Here is a 25,461-nt window from a genome sequence, read left to right on the forward strand (position 1 = left end):
TTCCAGGTCCTCTTCGGAGGACTCTGCCCGGCACGTCGCTTACCCCACCAGCCGTGCGACGCCGGAGGAATGGGCTTCCTTCGGGAAGAAAATGCTAGCGATTCTTGAGTCGCAGGGTACTATGCCGTCCGCGCCCCCGAGTGGGGTCGGTCGTGAGAGGTCGAGAGACACCGCTCGCAAGAGTGGTCGGCACGAGTCACGGGAGAGGTCCCGTTCGGACAAGGAGACTCGTTCTCGACGTACCCGTTCCAGGTCCCGGTGCTCGACGCGTTCGAGACCGCATGCACCTGTGAGGTCTTCGAGGAAGACATCGAGGTCTGAGGCGTCGAGGGCGTCGACAGGCTTTCTCGAGGCTCCGGCTCCGAGGAAGTCGTCGAAGCCGTCGACGCTCAGGTCGTCGAGGGACACGCTCGGGGCTCCGGCTTCGAGGGCTGTGTCGACGCCGCCGTTGCTGGAGGCGCTGCATCTGACGTCGACGCCGATTTCCTCGACGCCGATCCTCTCGGCACCGATGCCGGTTCACTCGACGCCATCGACACCTTTCGTGTCGGAGGTACCCCGTGGCACGGGAGAACCCCCTATGTAGGCTCTGGTTAAGAGCAAGCACTCTCGGGTGCCTTCTTTTCGCCACCTGGACTATATTTCAGAGGCGGATGAGGATTCTGATGGCCTGGTTCCTAGTCAGGTTCCAGATGAAATTGTCTCGGGCCATAGTCAGTTTGACAATTTGAGACAGTCACTGCATGATGCCAGTGGACGGGACACCTCTCCGGAGGTGGAGTTTTGTAGGCCTGAGCCTGGCTCTCATGCCGATTCCTCGTACCCGTGCCTTATGGCTAGGGTTTCTGAGTACTTGGGATGGTCTGCTCCCCCAGGGGAGTTTGTGCAGGATGATCTGACGGACATCCTTGATGTTGGTCCCCCAACTGATCCGGTACTGCCGTTCCATATGGCTTTACAGAGAAGGGTGGCGGCGGCTTGGACTGCTCCAGAGAGTCTCCCGGCGGTGGGCAGATCCTTGTCGCGAAAATACCGTCCAGCCAGAAGCGACCCCTGCTACTTGACCAGGCACCCTACTCCAGAGAGTTTGGTGGTGCAGGCGGCCACGGCCCCGGCAAAGCAGGCGTCGTACCCTACCATCCCTCCTGATAGGGACGACAAACGTTTTGATGGCTGGGCGAAGAAAATGTTTTCTTCTGGTGGTATGGCGCTTCAGGCCAACTCCATTTGTGCCTTGTCTCGTTTCACACACACTCTGTGGAACTGTGTTGCGTTAGCGGCTGAACATATTCCCGAAGGGGACGAACGGGATGGTTTCCTTGCTATGGTCCAGGATGGTAAGGATGCCATGTGTGAGTCCGTTCAGTCGGGTTTGGACATGGCTGAATGCGTCAGTAGGTCCATGGCGGCGAGCACCGTGATACGCAGGTTTGCGTGGTTGCGGAAGTCGGGGTTTGCTCCTGATGTGCAGTCTCGGCTCCTCAACATGCCCTTTGACGGTGAACACCTTTTTGGCAGCAAGGCTGACGAGAGCCTTGAGAGGTTGCAGACCTCGAAAGCTGCAGCGAAGTCGTTGGGTGCAGCAGTTCGCCAACCTCCGCCTTTTCGTCCTAGGGGACAGCAGTGAAGGGGTGGTTCCTTTCGCTATTACTCGTCCTTCAGTAAAGCGAGAGGAGCTGGCAGTCAAAAAGGCCAACGCAGGGGTACCAGAGGTGGACGACAGGGTACCCGTGGTGCCAAGGCCGCTCGGGCAGTTGCCTCTTTGCCCTCAGGTAACGCCGCGGCCGCTCCCACTCAGTCATGAGGCCATGTCCCATGGTTTGCCGGTTGGGGGAAGGCTGGCGCAGCATCTTGTAGAGTGGCAAGCCATTACTTCAGATGTGTGGGTTCTGGAGCTCATAACCCACGGCTACTGTCTTCCCTTTCGGCACAGGCCTCGCGACAATCCACCGGGGAACCTCTCTTTGCAGAGTCCGGACCCGCTCCTTGCGCAGGAAATTCAAGCCCTGCTGGAGAAAGGCGCCATAGAACTGGTGCCTGTAGCGGAGAGGAACATGGGATGGTATTCCCCTTATTTTTTGATTTCGAAGAAAGACGGGGGATTGAGACCCATCATGGACTTGCGCGGTTTGAACAAACTCCTCAGGAAGGACAAGTTCAAGATGGTTACTCTCTCTCGAGTCCTCCAGGCCCTTCAGCTTCAGGACTGGTTGGTGTCACTCAACCTCAAGGATGCTTACTTCCATGTGCCGATCCATCCCAAGCACAAGAAGTACCTGAGGTTCGCGGTTGGCGACGCGCACTTTCAGTTTCGGGTCCTGCCGTTCGGATTGACCTCCGCCCCGAGGGTTTTCACCAAGCTCATGGTGGTGGTGGCAGCGCATCTCAGGCAAGGGGGGATTCACGTCTACCCCTACCTGGACGATTGGTTGATCAGGGGGAGCTCTCCCGAGCAAGTCCTGGATCATCTGTCCGTCACCTGCCACTCCCTTCACAGGCTGGGCTTCTCCCTCAATTTAAAGAAGTCCCATTTGACGCCAACACAGTGGCTCCAGTACATCGGAGCAGTGCTCGACACTTCCCTGGGGCAGTGTTTTCCTCCCCAGGTGAGGGCTCTTCACATTCAGCAGATGGTGCACTAGTTTCAGCATGCCCAGACGCTCTCAGCGTTCGAGTTCTTGAGGCTGCTCGGCCTCATGGCATCCTGCATTCTTCTGGTGCCAGAGGCTCGCCTGCGGATGAGATCTTTGCAGTGGGCGCTCAAGACGCAATGGTCACAGTCCTCCGGCAGGATGTCGGACCCGGTTCAGGTGGCGCCCTCGGTCGCCCGGGACCTTCTGTGGTGGGCCGTCGAAGGCAACTTGATGAAGGGGGCTCCTTTTTGGCTTCCCTGGCCGGAGGTGACGATCGTGACGGATGCATCCCTCACGGGTTGGGGAGCTCATGCCAACGGGCTGACAGTCAGCGGTTGTTGGTCTCCGTCGGAGTCCAGACTCCATATCAATCTGTTGGAGCTGAGGGCCGTCAGGCTAGCCCTGAAGGCTTTTCTGCCGACTGTGCAAGGAAAGAGTGTCCTGATCCTGACGGACAACACAGTGGCCATGCACTACCTCAACAAAAAGGGGGGGGCAGGGTCACTTCCTCTGTGCAGGGAGGCGATGCAGCTCGAGTTCTGGGCCATCCAGCAGGAAGTTTTGATCTCGGCAGTTCATCTGGCCGGAGACGAAAACGTGACGGCGGACGCTCTGAGCGGGCAGAGCACGATCTCTCACGAGTGGGAGTTGGCTCAGGAGATTCTCCTGGAGGTCTTCGCCCTTTGGGGGACCCCTCAAGTGGATCTCTTCGCCTCCAGTGTCAACCGGAAGTGCGAAAGGTTTTGCTCGCGGGAATTTCCTCCAAAAGGAGGCTTGGGAGACGCGTTCGTGGTGGAGTGGTCGTTCCCGCTGCTGTACACATTTCCTCCAGTCCCCGTCATCCCGCAAGTGCTGCGGAGGTTATGGAAGTTCGGTTCCCGGATGGTCCTCATTGCTCCGGCGTGGGCTCGGAGGACATGGTACCCGGACCTTCTCGACTTGTCCATCTGCCCTCCGCGTCGTCTTCCCTACCGAGACGATCTGCTCTCACGGGAGGGGGGTCAGGTTCTCCATCCAGAGGTCAGATCCCTCAACCTTCACGCTTGGCTTCTGAAAGGTTGAGGTATATGGATTGGGACCTCCCTGAAGACGTGATGGAGGTGTTGCTTTCGGCCCGAAGGCCAGCAACAAAGTCTCTGTGTCGTTGGCGTAAGTTCTGCGACTGGTGCCGAGTTCAGAATGTGGATCCTTTTGCATGTGACATCCCCATGGTTCTGTCCTTTTTACTTTCTTTGGCCCACAGGGGCTTGCAAGTGGGTACCATTAAAGGTTACCTGGCGGCGCTGTCCATCTTTAAGCGCTCGTCTGAAGAGTGTTCTTACTTTAAAATCCCTTTAATTTCACAGTTTCTGAAAGGGCTCACTAATGTGTTCCCTCCGTCACCTTTCCTGGTGCCCGGTTGGGATTTAAACCTTGTTGTTAAGTTTCTTATGGGTGCTCCGTTTGAGCCTTTACATTCTTGCCCTTCGAGGCTGTTAACTCTGAAAACTGTGTTTTTAGTTGCGGTTACTTCCGCTCGCAGAGTGAGTGAGTTACAGGCACTTTCAGTTAAGCCACCCTTCACTGTATTTCACAAGGACGGGTTGTCCTTAGAGTTCGCCCTTCTTTTCTTCTGAAGGTAGTGACGGAATTTCATTTGGCCCAGAAGGTTGTTCTTCCGGCATTCTATCCTCCTCCGCATCCTGGTAAGGAAGAGGAGAGGCTCCATAGGCTTGATCCTAGGAGAGCTTTAAGCTTTTATGTTTCACGCATGTCCCAGGTCAGAGTGGACGATCAACTCTTTATTGGTTACGCTGGAAAGCGTTTAGGGCAAGCTGTGACGAAACAGACTTTGTCTCGCTGGATTATTTTGGCCATCTCGGAGTGCTACCGCTTGGCGGGTAAGGACCCACCGGCTGGCTTGCGGGCCCATTCTACCAGGGGTATGGCTGCATCTACTGCCCTGCAGAGGGGTGTTCCTATTCGCAACATCTGTGATGCAGCTACCTGGGCTTCAGTACATACATTTGTACGTCACTATTCCCTCGATTCCATCCGAGCACAGGATCTGGCCTTTGGCAAGGCGGTCCTTTGCTCTGCAATTTGATTGGCTATTCTAAATTTTGATTCTACATTTTTTCCCTCCTCCTTGCTCTGGTACTGCTTTGGGAGTCTGTCATAGATATGGAATACGTCGGAGGACCCAATCCCCTCGAAGAACAAGTTACTTTCTTACCTGGTAACGTTCTTTCGATGGGATGGTCCGACGACGTATTCCATATCGCTCCTGCCCTGCCTTTCCCGCGGCAGAATTTCTTTGCGATTGCAGCTTACGTTCCGCAAGGCTTTGTGTCTGACTGGCAGTTGGCTAGTGTCACATGTTCTGGGGGAAAAAACTACAACTGAGGCTACGGGCGTCGTGCGTCCTACTTATCACATCAGATGACGTCGGAGGAGGTCCTCGACGACGGCGCATCGACGTCATCGACGCAGGACGCAGAAAAAAAGTTTCCGAAGCAGCACAGCTGTGGTGATTACATGTCATAGATATGGAATACGTCGTCGGACCATCCCATCGAAAGAACGTTACCAGGTAAGAAAGTAACTTGTTCGTCTGGCGGGTTAGGACCCTCCGATAGGTTTATGGGCTCATTCTACTAGGGGTGCGGCTGCCTCTACTGCTCTGCAGAGGGGCGTTTGTATTCGTAATATCTGTGAAGCAGCCACATGGGCCTCTGTCCTTACTTTTGTAAGACACTACTCCCTGGATTCTATCCATGGGCAAGATTTAGCATTTGGTAAGGTGGTCCTCTATTCTGCAATTTGATTGGGCATTCTAAAATTCTAAATTCTTTTCCCACCTCCACACGTTGGTACTGCTTTGGGAGTCTGTCATAGATGTGGAATATGTCGGATGACACAATCCCTTCGAAGAACAAGTTACTTTCTTACCTGGTAACGTTATTTCGATGGGATGTTCCTCCAACGTATTCCACATCGCACGCTCCCAGCCTGCCTCTCTACAGAATTTCTTATGCGATTGCAGCTTACGTTTCCGCAAGGCTTTCTGTAGTCATGCTGGCAGAAGATTGGTGCCACACGTTCTGGCGAAAAAACTACAACTGAGGCTAGAGGCGTTGTGCGTCCTATATATAACATCCAGTGACGTCGGCTCAACGGAGGCCCTCGAGGGACAGCATATCGACGTAGGACACCGACGGCGAAAGATTTTCCAAAGCAGCACAGCTGTGGTGATTACGGTCATAGTTGTGGAATACGTCGGAGGAACATCCCATCGAAAGAACGTTACCAGGTGAGAAAGTAACTTGTTCTACTATTGCAATGGGGTGGCTGCTAAAAATGCTTCAACTTTCTCGTGGTTTTAAGATCAGAGAAGCCATCTGCCAGGATTCCTAGTGTCAGCCGTTCCTCCAAAACAAGTCAAACCACTATGTAAGAGTAAAGGTAGCAGACCAGTTGATTTCCTCCCTAATCTGGAAATTCCAATACCACCCATATGGAGTGAGCGCAATGCTGGAATGGCCTGAAACATTTCTGGCTTTCTTCTATTCATTATTGAATGGCCATTGATATGGGCGATGTTATTCCTGCCAATTGATTTAATGGAATGAAGATTTATCACAGGTGTTTCCACAGCATAGGGGTTAATGGGTATATTCAAGTCTACACTCTTTTTCTCGTCTCTTAGAGGCACAAGTAGTCGGGTCTTGAACGATTTGACCCAAATTAACTATCGGCCCTCTGGGGAGTCGTTCCACTGTGGTTTCATCTCCCCTATGTCTTGGGTTGCCTTTGATGTTTGACTGAGGTAGATAATCTGATGCACCGTCCCTTGTAGGTTTTAGAAAAACAGTTGTATTTCTTTGGTTACCTGTGTGCGCACAAAGGCACACAACGTGTGAGCTCCCCGCCACCATATGCCCAGTAGATGCTAGTGATTTTTAGCTCTGGCTCCTGGATGTTCAAATCAATAATGTTGCCTTCATTAGGCAAGGGCCTCAAGAATTTAAGGGTTGATTTCCTTTTGTTTTTGTTGGCATCCCTTGCGTTTTTAGACTTCTTCTTTTGTTGGCAATTCTTCCTCCTGGATTTCGTTTTTTTGGTTGTTTATGATGTATGGACATATCGTGATCAATCCATCGTTAATAGAACGCCCTGATTCAACGTCTGGGCCAGACTCGATCTCGGGTGTATCAAACAGCACTGGAGATGCACTGAGACAAGAGTAGGAGTTAACCAAAGGAGTTGGACTGTTAGGTGTTTGGCTATCCAACATGGGAAGTTGAGTCGTTGCTGCTGTTTGAGAGAATCCTACCCCTGTCCACATCAAAAGATAAAGTCCCCATTGGGATGTTTACATGATTGCCCTTGGTCGCCTTTGCTGGATCAACTGATAGATTTCTTTGATGTTATCGTTGAGTCTCTGAATAAAGATTCAAGAACTAAATGCAGCCCTGAAATAGAGGCTGGTCCCAAGGTCTCTAGATTAGGCAGGATGTTTGAGTGTTCCGTGGGGTAAAATAATCCTTGTTTGATGGTACTCTCAAATTACATTTTCTCCTGGGTGAGAAGGCGTCCCTCCCTCGGGGGCAACCTTGATTGTTGACCAAAGATGCTGAATTATTACAGGTGTGCAAGGACGCCCCTCTCTTGCCCAGACTCCCCATTTCACTGCATAGGCGCAAGAAACACTCATCCAACACAATGTAATTGTCCTGGTCCTTGAAGTGGCCTCTGCCGTGACAACCGTAACTGGTTCAGGCCGGGTGCCTTATGTGTAATTTGACTGTATCCCCAAGTATAGGTGATTGGTTGATGTGAATTACAAAATCCTCTAGTGCCCTCTCTAGCGGCAGAAACGGCATCAGACCCGTGGAAGTTGACATGGACTCCAAAATAATAGTGATCGACTCCACGTCTCCCTTGCTTTCATGTGTTAACGTTTGGGTCAGTTCAGGAAGTATTCTCTTGTTTGCGGTGTACTCTGGAGTTTTACAAAAAGTTGTAATTTTAGGCTGCTTATTGAATTTTGGTTTCAGCACAGTGCACGCATGAGAGGGAGCACTGCAGATTGTGTTACTCCCGCCAAAGTTAAGGACTCAAATGTCAGGGTTTGCGGCATTCCCCCCAAATTGACATACAATGTCAGATTCTGTGCTCATAATGCGCTTACATCTGAGAGAGGCTGCCATAATGATTGCAGGTGAGCGACCCTGTCAGCCAGAAGATTGATCAATTGTGAGGAATTCAAAACAGTAAAAATGAAACAAGGGTGACACACGATGTGTCCTGTAATGAATAAGGATAAAGTTGGTAGTGCATCCGTGTTTAGTGCTGTAAGTGTAGTTATGATATGATATTTATAACGCGCTTAACACCCAGAGGTGGGAATCAAACCTGTGTTGCTCCATGTCATCTTTGTTCCAAGGCGAGCACGTTGACCCTGAGCTATCCTCCCAAGACTCACACGGCAGTCTATACAATCTCTACAGTCTTGACAATAAAAAAACAAATATAAGTACCTTACTTTATAGACTGCCAAAGACCACAAGCCACGGGAACACGAAAACACTCAGTGAAATCTAAAAGCATGTTCTTCATAAAGAATATCTGCTGGGAACTGCTCAATATACACATTCCAACTGCATGAGGCTTCGTATTGTAAGCATTCAGGGAATTGTCCTAGTTTACAGTCTAGCATCTGAAGCTCAGGTTAATTACAATACTTGTTTTTAACCTCAGTCAGAAGGGATTTGTGTATGTGTTTTTGTATCTATATTATAGGGCGGCAATCGCCGCCCTATAATTTAGATGAGTCGGGGACACACAGGAACCCCTCAATATTCTATTGTTAACCTTTGATTCGAGTAACAGATTTTGCCAAAATTACGAAAGTGATTTTTTAAGTCTGTGGGCCTCCCCAGACTGCAAAAGTTTGTAAGGATTTGTTAAAAAATCCAAAAGTTAATAAGCATCAAAAGGTTTTTTTTATTTTCCTCCAAAAGTGCAGCCTACTTCCCATTCATTTTCCAATAGGCAAAAAAGGTCAATTTCTGCCAAAGTGCATTGCCCAAACCGCTTGACAGATTTGGATCAGGTTCCGAAACAACTTGGCCACAAAGCATTGACTTGCACGCCATGAGTGGTTTGGGGTTTTTCTTTGCTGTGTTTATTTTAAAATTTGATGGAGAAGGGGGTGCCCCTTTCTCTAAAAATTATAGGATCTCCCATGGTGCAGGATCATGGTTTTCATAAATGAAACGACCACCCTCTTGTTTTTCTCTCGATGCGAGAGATATTCGTGGCTATAACCGAGGTTATGGAAAAATGAAACACAGTAAAAAGCTATTTTGAGGTTAAAAAAAACATGCAGATGCCATCAGGGTAGCGGTGCAGGGATGGCTAGAAAGCACTGAGTGAAATTTGGGAGTTGGAGGGGGGGGTCCAGGGACCGAGATTGCAACACACAGCTTTCTGTAGCCTCGGCTATAGCCGCAAATAGCCGACATCTGAAAGCAAACTGTGTCACAGGACGAGCGTGTGCTCTGAGGTGAAAGGTAGAGGGCAGGGGAGGCCATCTTTAGAGTGGGGTGAGCTGCACAGATGAGGCGGGCACTTGGTGATGGCTGGGGGGGCAAGGAAGCATTTTTCTTCCCTGCTGTTTTGCTGATATTCGTGTCTATATCTGAGGTTTCAAAGGACTATAGATAGCCGCAGGTATGTGTCTATCGGAACCCGTGGTTAAATTTTTTAAATTGTTTTTTTTTTTAAGATCTTTTCATAACTATAGTGATGTTGGGGGTGAAAAATCACTGGCCATGGCCAGTGACTCAATTGCCATCCACGTCTCCTATTCATGCAGTAACCAGGACAGACTCTGCTTAGCTTAAAAGCGAGGAAGGGGCCAGCCTCCTCAGGCCATGTTGCCTGGTGAATGAGCCAAACTTACAAGACCACTTGGAGGAATGGGTCAGCCCTTTTCTTGCTTTGAAGCTAAGCACGGTCAGCCCCGTTTTGAAGCTAAACTGGGTCAGTCCCGGTGACTTCATGGATGGTCGACTGAATGGGCATCTGAATTAACTTTTTTTAAACTGTCCTACTGTCAGTCCTTGAAGGTTTTGCACTCAAAGTTTTTTTTTGTTGCCTTTTGCTGAATTGCATTCTGGTATTTGTAGTTTCCCAGTCAATAATAAAACACATTAAAAAACTGGTATTTTTACAGCAACAGTGGGTTTCCTATCCCTTCAGTAACTGGGACGAACCCTGCTTAGCTTCAAAGTGAGGAAGGGGTAAGCCCACTAACGCCATGTTACCTAATATATGGGCCCCACTTAGAAGAGCACTTAGAGAAACATGGCCTAAGGGGGCTGGATCCTTCCTCACTTTGAAACTAACCAGGGTCGGTCCCGGTTACTGCGTGGATGGCAGACAGTCCATGGTCCTGAATGCTGTGTGTTTTCTTAGTTTTAAATATCTCATAACACAAGGCATCCACATTTTTATAAAACAGAACATTTTAAATTTTAAAAAAATCAGAGAACCCCTAGCCTTAAGGATTTAAAGATGCAGCACTTAACCGTTATGATACAAGAATGATATTGTTTGGATTCTCACAAGTTTCATACCTAGCCTTTTAACATTTAACATATTAAATGAAAGGCTAAGTATGAAATGTATGCCCCATGAAGCACCAAGCCATTGTAGCCTAGTGTTTAAATGCTGGATCTCCAACTCTACCAGACCAGGGTTCAAGGTTGTATCTTATTGTTTTTATTTAACTGAATTAAAAGAAAAGCAACGCAAGTGGGAGTTGGGGAGGTTTGTTGCAGTGCATTTGGACGTGGTTGCAATGTCGGCCACGTCCAAAAATCCCTCGCGCCGAAATAACGGTGCCGGAATGGCTTTCTCGCTGAAAAGGGTGCACCGAAAAGGGCGATGTGGCGGAATGCCCGTGCAGATTGGGCCACAGCAAAATAATGGTGCAGAAAAGGGGTGTACCACTTGGAGAATGCTGCTTAACCAAAGTGTGTGCTCCATGGCAATGTCACTGCTCATTGCCTAAAATTATTGTGATTTCTCAAAACGTTTAATATCTCATAACACATCGTATCACATTCTTTTTTTGGGAGCCATGATACTGTCAGTCCTTGAAAGTTTTACACTCGGGGTGGGGGGGGGGGGGGATGTTTATGGTTTTTGCTGAATTGCATTCTGGTATTTGTAGTCTGTCAATATGCTACAATTGTACACTTTTGCCTTACATAGTTCTATAAGGATTTATTTATTTATTTGAGTGACACTATGGTATGTATATTTATATGTATGTATATTTATAAAGCAGAGTATTGTTGAAAGCCAGACATGGCTGTGAGGAGGGGAAAAGATGAGAGTGCAAGTAAGTCATTACAAAAAAAAGTAATGAACAACAGAAAAACAACCGGAGAGAGGAAATGTTACCAAAAATATGCTGGCAACATATAAAAAGGTGCTCACCTTTTCAACCCAGCAATCTGTCATGAAATATTCCCTGCTAAACAAAATCCCAATACGAAACAAGTGCTTGTGGTCTCGTGGTTAAGCGTCTGCACTGGGAACATGACAACCTGAGTAAACTCCTGGTAGCCAAATACTTGAGCAAGCTTGCCAATCTAAAAAAAAAAACCCATGTGTTGTGTCCACCCTCTGAAAAATAGTTGCGCTCTTCACCCACTTGTGTCCTTTGCTTTTCATGTGTCACTCCAATATGTAAATCCTTATAGAACGTTAGGCAGAAAGTGTACAATTGTGGTATTCTTACCCCCATTTTGACTGTGAGACTATAAATACCAGAATGCATTTCAGCAAAAGGCAAAAAATTGTCTGGGTGCAAGTAGCACGGTTTGAAAAAATTAAATAATTTTGATTCCATACGGTTGCCCATCTATGCAGTAACTGGGACTGACCTTGCTTAGCTTCAAAGCAAGGAAAGGGCCGGCCCATTTCTCTAAGGGGTCTTGTAACTTTGGCACATTTATTGGGTAACATGGCCTGAGGAGGCTGACCCCTTCCTCGCTTTGAAACTAAGCAGGGTCTGTCCTGGTTACTGCATGGATGCGGCACCTGGGTGGCAATCGTGTCACTGGCCAGTGATTTTTCACACAGTGTTACTATAGTTGTAAAAATGTTTCACAAAAAAAACTCTTAACTACGGGTACTGAACTACACATACCCTCGGCTATCCGTAATTCTATGCAGACTCGACTATAGGTGCAAATATCGGGCAAGCGGACGAAAAAGAAAATGCTTTCCTGCACCCAAGACCTGATGGCCTTGGGGGCAAGAAAGCATTTTCTTTTTCGTGCCCCCTCATCTGTGCCAGCTCCCCACACTCCCCTAATGGCCTCATCACCTCCCCTGCCCTCTTCCTTTCCCCCCACAACAGATGCTGTGACTGTGACGCAGTTTGCATTGAGATGTCGGCTATTCGCGACTATAGCCGAGGCTACATAAAGCTTTGTGTTGCAAACTCAGTCACTAGACCCCCTCCAACTCCCAAATTTCATTTGGTGCCCTTTAGCTGCCCCCACATCTAGCCTGGTGGCATTTGCATGTTTTTGACTTGCAAATGCTTTTTTCCTGCGTTTCATTTCCCCATATCCTTGGCTATAACCTAAAATATCTCTTGCATCGAGAGAAAAACAGGATGGCTGCTGTTTTATTTCTGAAAACCATGATCCTGCAATGCACAGTGGGAGATATAACCATTTTTGAGACGGGGCACCCCCTTCTCTGTCAAATATTTTAAAAAACGACTGCACGGAATAACGCCAAACAATGCATGGATCGTGAGTCAATGCTTCGTGCCCAAGTTGTTTTGGACCTGCTCCAAATCCGTCCAGCGGTTTGGGCTGTGCTCTTTGACCTTGTTTGTCTATGGGAAAATGAATGCGAAGTAGGGTGCACTTTTGGAGAACATTTTTTTTTTTTTTTTTTTTTTTTTTTGTCTTCCTAATAGCTTTCTTATTTATTAACGTATCTTTACGAAACGTTGCAGTCTGGGGGGAGGAGGAGAGTGAGGCTCTAATCACTTCCGAAATTTCAGTGAAATCCGTTACTCGAATCAAAATTTATTAATATAATTTTGAGGGGTTCCTGCGGGAGTCAGACTCGCCTTAACTATAGGGTGGCTATCACCGCCCTATTATATATTTCAAAACTAAGTATCAAAAACTGTTCCATTTTCTAAAACAATTTCTTGCATCATAATGCATTAAACGAGCTGAACTCACTCATTAACCATTCATTCATACTACTAGATCCTAAATGAGTTAAAAAAATAAATGTGGTATAGCTGAATATATCAACTTCATTTGAGTTTTCGTGGTGAAGTAACACTTTAGTAGTGAGTAAAGAAAATGTGGTTTTATTTTCTATTTAAATAACATGGTTGTCTTCATAAATTGAGCATTTTAATTGCAGCTTGGTTGAACTGGAACAGGTGTAACAGAAGCATGCATTGGGTGTCCTGTAAATGTGAATGGTTTCTCTATAAAACAGTTAAAGCAAGTTCCCATGTTTTTGCCTTCTCTTTGAATGGTTAAATAGGATGTTGCAGCAATACAAAGGTCCTCTCAGGGAGAATGTGTACTGTTGAAAAATATCTTCACCTGAAAATTGTTTACCCATCTGCTTCTGAAGACTTAATATTCAAAATGCAGTAAATGGCAGTAGTTATTTACTGCAATCTAAACATTCGGATTGGCTGAGAGGTCCATAACAATCTCCATGTGCTAATAATCATGTAATCTTCCATTAATCATGCCTCTAATTCATCATGCTGTTTATTTGTATGAATCGGTTTAAAAAAATTTAAGACTAGCAAATGAATCGTCTGTTTACTATGGATCTCAACTAAGTATTAGGAATATAGCTTTAGCCAAGCACAGTAATGTATTCAGCTCTATCATTTTATAAACAATCTCTAGAGGTGTAAGTAAGCGTTCTAAATTTCCGATTTAAATGTGACTGAATGATTAGAGTATTATTATCCTCCGAATATATAACTTTCTTCAATTCTAGATCTGCCCTGGCTCCCACGGGGGGTTGTAATATATGAAGGGCGCAATGCTCTATCATATTCTTCCTATTTTAAGTAGGGCAGAGTTAACTCTATGCTTTTGTATCCATGTTATTTACATTTTGACTAAGTGTGTGTTTGTGTTTGCAGGAAGAATGCTTCTTGAATCTGGAGGCACCAATTGCTAGAGTGTGCGGATACGACACCCCATTTCCCCACATCTTTGAACCTTTCTACATCCCAGACAAATGGAAATGCTTTGATGCCCTTCGAAAAATGATCAACTACTGATTTAGCAGGTATGCTTCTCAATGTTTACACCACTACAAAACCATTTGTACATGGAGACACATTACTCTGTTTAGTAACTTTGCTGTATCGAGTAGTTAAACCAAAAATTCTAACTCCGAAACCTGATTAATTGGAAAATTGACCTGGAAGAGCAAGCCAGTGAACTAAATCACAGTATGAATTGGACAATTGTATATATGTACTTTTAATACTTCCTGCTTTCCTTTTTAAGTTACATGGCCAACACCTGGTGCCATAATCAAGCATTTGCCAGCCTACACTCGCATATTGGGTAGTACCCGAAACTGGTGGTTTTTACCAATTTTACATTCCTACTGTGGTTTAAAATAAACCAGTTTCATCAAACATTCCCAAAAGTGCTTTCCTTAATGCTTCTCAAGTAGTTTTTCATGAGAATGCACAAAATTAGGTTTGTGCATCTGTAACATCTTGTTTTTTTTGCTTGTGCCCATTGTTTGCCCCAGTCCTGAGGGTTGGGCCTTCTGGCGAAGGAAGATTGAACTAGTATTTGCCAAGTGACCCTCCCCATTCTCTCTTGCCTGCGGGTAACAAGCTAACACTTTTTCTCATAAACTAAATAAATGCAACTTAGTGAATTATGATTAAGAGCCAAAGCGTACATACATTTTGACTAGGCTGCTTAGAGCTAAAGCGTAGGTTTCACCAGCAAGTTCTTCACAGATCAATCTTTCAATAAGAACTTAATGTTTCTTAGTGGATTAGTGCATCGATGGAAAGGACTGGTTTGTCACTTAAAGATCACAGATGTGAATCGAGGCCTCCAATCTTGTTGGAAGGTCAGTAAAATGCACGCCATTGAGTTTCATAACCGCATATGTACATCCCACCCCAGAGCAATTTAGTTTGTAGATTGCACTCAATGTTGATTAGCTATTACTGGGATCAGAAACATTTGGAAATACAAATGTTTAAAGGAGAGGCAAGAATGAATAAAACAACATACTTTAGTTACTCTCTTACATTAGAAATATTTTTCGTTAATGGCTTTCACTGTTATATTATTTCAAAGTATCTTTCCTGCCCTAATCAGCTCACTCAGTACACACACAACTGTAGACCAATCTTGGTTCAACCAGGTCTGATCCTTGTTGTCTTTGCCAATAACATTTGTTTGTTTTGTACTTTCTTTAAGGACGCTAACCTGGTTTTATATAAATGTTGATGATACAATGCTGAAGTTCATACAAAAAAAGTGTAATTTTTGTCAGGCCTCGACAACTAATTACTGCTAAAGTTGTTAGTAGTAGACCTTCCTCCTGAGTGCACCTGTGATTCCACGATGCACAGTCTGCGAAGGGCTCAATCCTCTCCCAAGCTGCAAATAACAAACAAGTTAGAGCACCAAGGAAACCACCCAATGCTATTACCCAAACCCCTTATTATCCAACTTTGACCATGGGCATTGAAAATACAAGCTTTTGGAGGACTTGAGGGTTGTTCCCAGGGTTAAATCCAAGGGCCAGGAGGCAGCCCCGTGAAAAGTCTGTTCAGCCACAGGTGATGATGTGGTAAAAGGGAGTAGAGGTAAATTGGGCTTTTCCAGACGAAACGAGGGCACAACGAAGGGAAAACGGCATGGAGGCAGTCTCATAAAGTGCAAGTTTAGAATTAGTCCAGCAGATCTTCTTAACGCCAAGTATTAGTCTACAGTCTCCATGTGATAGGAAATCCATATGCTTGGTCCAAAAGTAATCGAGTAAGGAAGGCCAGAGGTCAGGATACCAGGAGAAGAAACCGGATACCCAAATCGGAAACACCAACAGGGAATAGTCAAATCCCAAATCCAGAAAAACGGGCTGTAATCCAGAAGCACTCATAAATGCAAAAGTAGCAAAAACAAAAACGCTACTCACATATTGCCTGTCTCCTATATCTGCAGACATGGAGGTCCCTCGCCGTGCTTCAGTGTTGTGTGTGACATCATGGTGTCGGTCGTACATGGCATGCGGTGGAGGATGCTAGCGCCAGGAGGCATAGTATGCCCTGGGTACTGTCCTTCAGACACCATGGCAACTGCCAGGTTCTGTGACACACTATACCGGCAGCCTGAGAGTTTCCAATATTTTCCTTGTGTTTTGTATGCAGGGTGTGCCCCTCCCTGATCACTCCATCTATACTCCTTGACCCCCGTAAAGCAGACGGTCTGAATACCACTTTGGCATTATATTGGCACTAAATCCACCTGATATGTTCATACCTTTTGCATTTGGGCCACTATTTTTTTGCAGCCGGTTTGACCTTTGTCTTTTTATGCGGTTTAATAAATGGGGCTGCGTTGCTTCTATGTTTAGTTTTCTCTGGTTGTTTTAGATGGGCCACTACAATAACTTGCTTGTAATTTCATTTACACAGCCTGTCTCTTCCTCACTATAGCGCTTCAGATTTTTCACTCCAAGTCCTCATGCTAGCCTTGATTCGTTTGTCATTTCACCCAGGGATTCTCATTCAATTACAGGAAATGTAGTCTTACCTTCTCAGCATCTGGACTTGCTAGGAGCACTTTTCAAAATGGAGATGGTGAGAGATATAGGCCCTCCAACGACAGGTGATCTCATGTAACTGGGGCTACATCTGTATCCAGTAAGAAGGCTGTAAACCTTTGGGCCAGGTCTATAGTAAAACCATGGCCATACTCTCTCTCTCTCTCTGTGTGTGTGTGTGTGTGTGTGTGTGTGTGTGTGTGTGTGTGTGTGTGTGTGTGTGTGTGTGTGTGTGTGTGTATAAACTGGTATTTTTTGTGATGTAGATACATTTGATCACTTGATGTTGCTTCACCTCATTGGTAGACATGCTACCTCTTGTATTCTTCGAATAAAGAATTGCAGGATATGCATGAAGCTATTTAAAAGTTGCATATTAACAAGAAGCCTAATGACTAAGAAGAGAAGTGCTTGAAGCACATATTAGAAGAAGGGAGTCATTCTCTTGACCTTAGTCTGTTAAGTTAGCACTAGTTTTTGGCAGACATATTCCTTTTGGACATTATTACAGATGACTAGCGAGCACCTTAGTTATTCATATAAGTAAGGAATACACCTTGCAGATGTCCTCTGAGAGTCTGTGTCCTCCTAATCCACAACACTTCGCTCACAGCCAAGTTCCATCCCGTGTTTTTCATTTCATAAATATATTACTTGAAACACTTGTGAATAGGTGTGTTATAAATGCCATATCATATCATAGCTTAAATAGCTTTTTGCACCATTTTATAGAAGACAAACTAATGTACAGACATGTAACACAACAATAAAACACATGATAAAATAAAATATTAATAATAAAAATGATAATTAGCCAGCGCTAATCCAAGCACAAACATTACTAATGAAATGGCAAGGCCTCCTAATAAAAAAATAATACTATCAAGAATAACCAGTACATAAGAAACATTAATGCAGGTGTAAATATTCAAGTATTCAAATATTGATATGGGTTTGTGGTGACTGAAGTATGAAAGCTGTTATTTCATTTTGTGGTGAGAGCTGTCTCACACCCTAATTCCCTGAGATACTTAATTTTCTGTTGTGCCAGTAGCCAGATACAGTATTCAGTGGTTTAGTTGGTAAAGGATTGCCCTTTAGGACTTTCAGTTGCTATTAGGGGTCTTGACTAGTTCTTGGGGCATATCCCTGATTGTACACATAATACTCTATTGGTCTTTTAAAGGATATAAACAGGAATGATACTTGCAGTGCCAAGCAACTTCAGCTAGTCAGCTAGGCCCTCTGACTGTTCTGTAAATTTTTCTCTTGGAATCTAGCTCCATTTTAGGCACAGCTTTCTGCATTAGGATTGCTCTGGACAAAAGGTCTTCTTAAAGGGCTCCTCCAATTATCTCCAAGGTATAATCCCACATGAGACCTTCTCATGTTAGGCAGAGTGCCCCTGTCTGCAGACTTGTTAAGATACGCAGAACTCTGCCTATTTCATTTGTGTTTGGTCTTAAATAGCTAATAATTCTCACCAACGCCATGTCATTTGACACAAGAATCTCTCACTGGATGGTGTATTTCATTGATTCTCTTCAGATGCTGACACTCCCAGTGACATACCTCTCTATTTGGATAGATCCAAATTATTTTGCCATGTGACAAGGGGAGATTCTGGTCAGATTTAGGCCCAAATCCATTTTTCTCATAACCTATGTTATGAACATATCCCTTTATTGATGCTTATATTTTCAGAACTGCATAATAATGCTGAATCTATAGATGTGACAATCTGTGGTAGCAAGAAATATGAAAAAGTTATTGAAATAGGTACATGTATTAATTAATGTTCTATATAAAATATCATGTTTTAGATCTAAACTATCTGAAATGTTCCCACAAGTCCGAATCTATTTCCGCTTGCTAAAATAAAGCATTACAAAGTTATGGTCGAAAGAAGTAATTACTTTTTTTGTAGTCTAAATGAACATTTATAATTAGTTTTCCATTCTGTGCACTGTAGTCTCCTAAAAGCTGAATTATTAACTTGAACATATACACAGGTTATTTTATGTAGCTACCAGAAGTCAGAAGGTCAAGGTTTGCCTGAAACTTAGTCCTTTGATCCTTTGTGTTATGAAAAACAGACCTTTCTGCATGTAACCAGCTCTCAGACACAAATTGGGGAGAGACCATGAAAATCCACGTTCTCAAATATATTTGTAGGAATTTGCCCCCAATTTCTAAGATCTGTATGTGTTCCTGTGGGTACAGCCCAGATTAATGGATGTATCTAATGATTGATGAGAAGCGCTACTCTGGTACATGGCTGATGTATGAACTCCTTGACAACTGGGATTCAAAGCTGTATATTCTGTCACTTTATTTGTGCCCTTAAAGTGAGATGTGCGCAGAACAAATGCATTGACTATGCTTTTCTCCCACTTCCAACCGTAATGTAAATGCACGTAACACATACATTATTTACTGCACTCACAATACAGTTCTATTTTCCTTGCACATTTTAAAGGCACACAAGTTTTAACTTAACCATTGTTTAAAGACAACTTGTATGAGATGGTACATTATAGAGAGAACAAGGTACATTCAGGTTGGTTTTCAATGCAGTTGCGTATTGTGATCATGGGCAAATGCTGTTGAATCTAAACCTGCTATATGGTTGCATTCCTTGGCATAATACATACATCATTGGAGTAACGCGTTTTGGAGTAAAGCGCTATATAAACAAAATAAATACAAATACAAATCATTAGGCAATAGTTGATCAATATGCCTGTGCCCTTAACTAAGACAGGAAGGAGATTACAGGCAGTGGTGACCTGCCCTGACAGGTGTTACTACCTCATTAGCTGTCTTCAAAATAGCATACGAAAAGCAGAGGTTGAGTGCAAATGGATACTTGTACCTACATTTAATGATGATAATGATGTGTTTATTTATATAGCGCCTTAATCCAAAGCTCTTTACAGAGCACATATTTGCATACAATATCACCCAACCAAAATTGATACTCCTTTTATCGACCTCGGAAGGATGAAAGTCTGAGTTGGCCATGCCCGGATTCAGACCTGTGACCTGCAGCTCACACTCAGATCACAGCCGCAAGCACTCAACCTGCTGAGCTATCTTACAGGCTATCATATGATCATTTGTGTGGGGCATCGGATAGAGTACTGATACTGTGCTCCAGTGCAACCTACATGTTATCATTAAAGAAAGACCAAGTATTGAATGATTATAGAGATTCTCCAGTCTCCTCCTAGAGGTGATCCATGTAACCACGTCAGAGATTACCCTTTTTCCACTAAAGAACATTTATCTCAGTCCTTCATTAAGTAATCAACTGATATGTCTAGGCAGATGCCTACATTACACCCAAAGATGAAAACAGTGTTTCTTATCAAAACCATGCATGTGCTTCCTTACTTTTCAATTGCCCCCCCTCACACGTGATGGTATAGTGGGTTACTGCAACTAATAGTCATCTGTGTATGATTGGCTTGGCTAACTGTTCTCATTCCTCTTGAGCTTGATGAACAGAATTGAGTCTGCAGAATAATGTTACACCAACAATGTTTCACTGTGGGCATGGTTCATTCAAAACTGTGTAACGAATCACAGCTGCCCCCCCCCGCCCACTTGTACCCAAGGGGACAAGGACTCCCGTTCCTGTGAAGAGCTCCCTACACAAACGAATTTAGTTGCATACATGGGACTACCAGGTGAGCTGAAGAATATGGCATCCTAAGCTTTGGCTGAAGGCAATGCAAGATTAGACCCAGTGGCTCCAGAAAAGTAAGATGCATCTTTAAAATGAGACGCATATTTAGCTGTGACGAGAAGGAAGAGAAGAGAGGAGCTTGATGCTCAGGGGAAGTCCCCTGACATCGTTACGCCGGCTGGTGGTGGAGCACAAACTAGTTGTGGAGCCTGCCATTTGCGGGGAGAGAGAGAGAGAGAGAGAGAGAGAGAGAGAGAGAGAGAGAGAGAGAGAGCGCAAGTGTGTGAGGACAAGATTCCGTATGCAGACTCGAGTGGAACAAGCAACCCAGTGGTGGTGTGACCACAAGCTGGACGTGGTGGGCAGGACGCCCCAGGAACAACGCTGATGCCTCCCATGCAGGAAATGTGGGTTGCTTGCAAACAGCAGCACCAGTACGAAGCAGGAGTCTGACAAGGACCCGATAGCATGAAGAAGAAGAAGAGAAAAGCCTAGAAGAGAGGGGCTGAGTCGACACAGCTGTTGTATAACCAGTAGGAGAAGAGATACTCAAACCAGAGGTTACAATTCTAGAAGAGAGGTACTGAATCAATACTGTTGGGATATGACCAGTAAGAAAATACACTATGAGACTGAGGACTGATAATAGAAGCTTAGAAAGTGGCAAAGGAAAGTTGTGATCAAGTACTCCTGGAGGGAAGGCCTGGGTTTCCTACAAGTAAACATTGGAGCATCAAGGAATGTTACAGTAAAAGACATTCTAAAAAGAGGACCACAGAAAGTATGAGCAAAAGGTGTTCTTGAGGAGCTACAAGAATTGATTGCAGCGACTATCTGCCTCACACAGAGGTGTTATAATTCCAGAGACTATTGAATGAACTGGAGAGGGAGGCCAGGCAAATAGAAATCATTCCTTATGTCTATTTAAGTTTGTTAAAATTAGTGGAAGGGCCAGAAAGGGTAGCTTGGATGGGGAGGACCTAATTCTTTTGGAAGCACCTTTTGGTTTCTTTAGATGGGTAGACCACTCCCTCCAAGTGATAGGGAAAGATAGGCGTTCTACTTATAAATTACATTTAAAGAACCTGAACCATGTTTTCTGAGTGTCCAACTACCTTCTTCCGACCCGCCACAACTGGTAACGAGGCATCCCCTTTGACACTTCTTTAACATTAGCCCAGTGGTCTTTGTTCAAAATGGAATTGCATACTGTTACATTGTCATCGGGTTATAATACCATTTAAAAATGTTTGTACCGTGACAGCCCTCATTGCATCTTGGCTAATCTGTATTTTCACATGTCTACTAATGTTAATTTGCCCACTGCATTATGATGGTTTGATTCAGTTATGGCATGTAACAATACACGAGTAAATGCATCTCTGCATTGTACGAGCACATTTTTGCTTACAGAAGAGTGTTTTTGCTACATTCTGATGTTAATTCTATGAAGCTGTGCAGCACTGTCAATGTGTGGGGTACTCTATGCTGTGTCTTATCAGTGCATTATAGTGAACACTCTTACAAAGTATGACAGCTTGGTGTTTTTGGCAGGCTTTTCTGAAAGCTGTCAAATTTGCAACTCGACTCTCGCGAGTTGAGTTGAATCCAAGTAACCCATTTTAATCCCTCCTATGTGAAAATGTCATCTAATTTACAGGAGAAAAGCAGTTTAATATCCAAACATATATTCATGGGTAAGCAAATAAGACTTGGCTTATTAACAGAGCATGAATGATGGGTGTAGGGGAGGAGCTAGCCTGGTGAACTTGGTGGGTAGGGGTCTGCTCAGTAAACTAAAGATGTTGGCAAGGACAATATTGTCATTAGATTTACAAGGTATAGTAGTGTCAGACAAAAGAGTAGTCTTGATTGGAACAGACCAGGACGGGTGGGAGTGGCGTATAATTAAAGGAAATGACGGATAAGGAGGTATTTTAGGACAGTGTGCAAAATGGTGAGGTTATTTTTGGAATCTGCATCCCCTGTGATATCATGGTGCAGTATAGGAAGGTACAGTGCCACCTGATGGCAGTGGTGACTCAGACGTTTTTATTTTTTGAGGAGGACATGCGATATGTGCCAGCACAGTTATGGACTGTTAATTCACTTGATGTTGGGTTACTGAGAGATATGACCCCAGTACAATATTACATTGAAGTAAGATGCTTAGCACAATCATCCAGTATGTGGATGATCAGTTAGTATGTAGTGAAAAGGGGGGGGATTCTGTTGCATTATTGCAATAGCTGGCTCATGAAGGGTACAAGGCAGATAAAAAGAAGCTATAATACAGTTAACATGAGGTACTGTACTTGGCACAACTCATTTTTGCAATGGGAAAAAAATATTACCAGATAAGGCGGCGGCACTATGCGCCGGCCCTAGGCCCAGTACTGTGAAGGCGCTGTTGCAGTTTTTTGGGCTTATGTATTTATTGTAGGGCATGGATCCTAGACTACGCATTCTTCACAAGGCCACTGTTAAAAAGTCCCAGGGAAGGACAAGACTTAAAAGTGCATTAGAATGGGCTGACAAAATGACTAGACAATTTGAGGACTTAAAAGAAGGTATTTGCACGGCCCCTGTTTTAGCATCTCCGGATTATATACAGGGGTTTTATTTATTTTCCCACTCTGATTAACGGCTCATGCATTGACGGAAGGAGAGATACTGTATGTTGATGGGTCATAAATAATTGACCAGGTGATGGGACTGAGGCACACAGGGTCAGTAGTGGGGCATGGTAAAGGGGGGAGGAGAGAAATAGTGACCATCCGTGTAGAAAACGAGACCACAGTTCCATACATAGCATTGCCCATATTACAACTGGACCATTATTACCTGGGGAACTGAACACCCCAGGTTTAAAGGTGCATATGAGGTGGTGTTCTGTACTCCTCTCGCCGTCCGTATGAAGAAGTTGGATATTGGTCGCATCTCTCGGATGTCCGAAGAGCACCCGAGACAAGGCAAAGTTTAGTAAGGGCATAGCCAAAGAATAGACATTTTTGAGGATCCATGCCAGGGTGTGGTGTGCAGTGGCACATGCCTGAATTTTTTTTCTTTCTTTTTTCATTTTTTTTTTCTTTTTTATCTCTTTTTTTTTTTCTTTTTTGGAATGTTTCATTTTTTTGAAGGTCCAGAACCCGGTCGGTCCTGCTGGAAAAAGGGTCTCTCTCTCTCTCTCTCTCTCCCTCTCCCTCTCCCTCTCCCTCTCCCTCTCCCTCTCCCTCTCCCTCTCCCTCTCCCTCTCCCTCTCCCTCTCCCTCTCCCTCTCCCTCTCCCTCTCCCTCTCCCTCTCCCTCTCTCTCTCCCTCTCCCTCTCCCTCTCCCTCTCCCTCTCTCGCTCTCTTGATAACCTTTTTTCTCCTCTCCAGGAATAAGCAAAGATGGCTGACCAACAGCTCTGTTATGTAGGGATAAGATTGAGACAAAAGTAATTTGTTCTAGGAACTATGTATTATATAAAGTATGATATTGTTTTGTATGACACTGGTCGTGGTTATTGGGGTGGGTGAAGGTATGTCTGTTACATGGGGTGGCCATATAAAGGGGGAGGGGGACAGTTGGAAAAAATGCTAATATGTCTATAAAAAAGAAATACAAAATGGCTCACATTTTGCCGGCCACCCCTACAAGTTTTCTTAGACGAATGAAAAGGGGGAAGTATGAATGACGTATGATTTATACAAGGTGATGGGCTTTGACGTAATTTCAGATATCGAGTACCCAGAATCTTCCAATAGCTGGTACTCTGATATGCGCATTGCAGGAAGGGATATAATCAATGAAAGCTGTTACGTGTGTGCGCTTATCCCGCACGCATCAGGGGCTCCTAAGGTTTGGGTTCCCCATCCAGTTACAGAGGCACAATACCTGGTACATCTTGCACTATAGGGGATAAAGGGCACATTCCAGGCACAGAGCATGCAGTTGAGGAGCATTGATCTAGTCCCAGCGTTATGCAATGGCAAAACAAACTACTGCCAGTGTCTACAAGTACCATATTTTTCCTTGGAAGGTTACTCAAATGGTAATGACAAATGGCACGGCACCACAGTGACGTGCCATGCAGATGGACTGATACAGTGAAGAAGCAATATCCCAAATAGACACTATGTGTGCGCAAGTATGGTCCCAACACATCGCAAGGCTGACACGGATTGGAACAATGAAGAAGCCAGTGCGAATACATGGAGCCATGGAGTATGCAATGAAGAAACAGTTCCTGTTGGCACAAACACACAGTGGAACCACACTCTTGTGATCCCTGATATGACGAAAGCTACAGCAGCAGTGATGGATTACTACTGGGTTTGTGGCCGACAACCCAAACAGCACCTCTTGCCATCTTGGAGGAGCAAGTGTTCACTGGCCACCCTACACTCAGTGCTACTAGTAATCCTGGAAGAACACCTGAAGGGAGAAGAAATGCCTGTCAAGGTGCAACCGCCACTGCAGCACCTAAAGAAGCAGAAAGAAGCTTGCAGATCACACAAGAATTTCAATGGCGGGGAAGAAAGAAGAGAGAAACTGTCTCAAAAAACTATTCTTTGCTGCTCGGAGGAATACCTAACGAGTATTGGCCTTTTAGCTCAGCAGAGACTTCTTTTTAATCTTTTTTGGCTCCTGGGGTACAAGCAGCTGCTACAATTTTATACCCCGGAGGATGCTGAGAATGGGTCACTATACCACATCATCAAGGCGGTGCACAATATAGGTGTTCCAATGAAGAAAGAAGGTGGAGTTAAGAACACTGATTGGCTGTTGCTTGCCTTTGATTGGGTCCTGTCATGGCTGAGGGCAGCAGTAAAACTACTGGTGCCTGTGATCGCGTTCTCTTCTGCACGTGCAAATTGGGTCTCCGATATTGTGTTCATATAATCCATAATAGTGCAAAGATGATGGTATCAATTGGGGGATCTAAAACACCTTGCCATACAATAAACGGCGAAACTCAAACTTGTATTTCTGGTATTGTAGATATGTCGGGTGGGGATGAAGTTGTTACTGTAGAGGTAACGAAACGGGGGAATGTTGGGGAGGAGCTAGCGCCTTCCTGCACCCCCCAAGCGCTTTACAATTCGGCAAGAGTTCTCGAAGCACTATAGCACTGAGAAAGTTGTTTTTCATGCAAAAATAATCAGACACAGGCATGGCCAGACACTAAATGAAAATAGTTCATATTTAAATATAAGGTGCAAATAATAATTAGTTGAATGAATTTGTAAACTTCTTCCATTCTATTTACTTTTCTCAGAGCAC

The 25,461-nt window shown here is 44.8% G+C and overlaps 1 protein-coding gene across 1 annotated transcript in view; it reads left to right on the forward strand.

The window, feature by feature from the left end:
* BCKDHB (branched chain keto acid dehydrogenase E1 subunit beta) overlaps positions 1-25,461 on the forward strand; it is a 1,205,043-nt gene that overhangs the window by 1,171,400 nt on the left and 8,182 nt on the right. The window contains exon 10 of the mRNA XM_069606308.1: positions 13,840-13,988. Coding sequence (XP_069462409.1) covers positions 13,840-13,980 — 141 coding nt within the window. The 3' untranslated portion in view covers positions 13,981-13,988. The remainder of the gene's footprint in view (positions 1-13,839; positions 13,989-25,461) is intronic.

This window comes from Ambystoma mexicanum, chromosome 4p (genome assembly GCF_040938575.1).
Source record: "Ambystoma mexicanum isolate Mex_15411 chromosome 4p, UKY_AmexF1_1, whole genome shotgun sequence".
NCBI lineage: Eukaryota > Metazoa > Chordata > Amphibia > Caudata > Ambystomatidae > Ambystoma > Ambystoma mexicanum.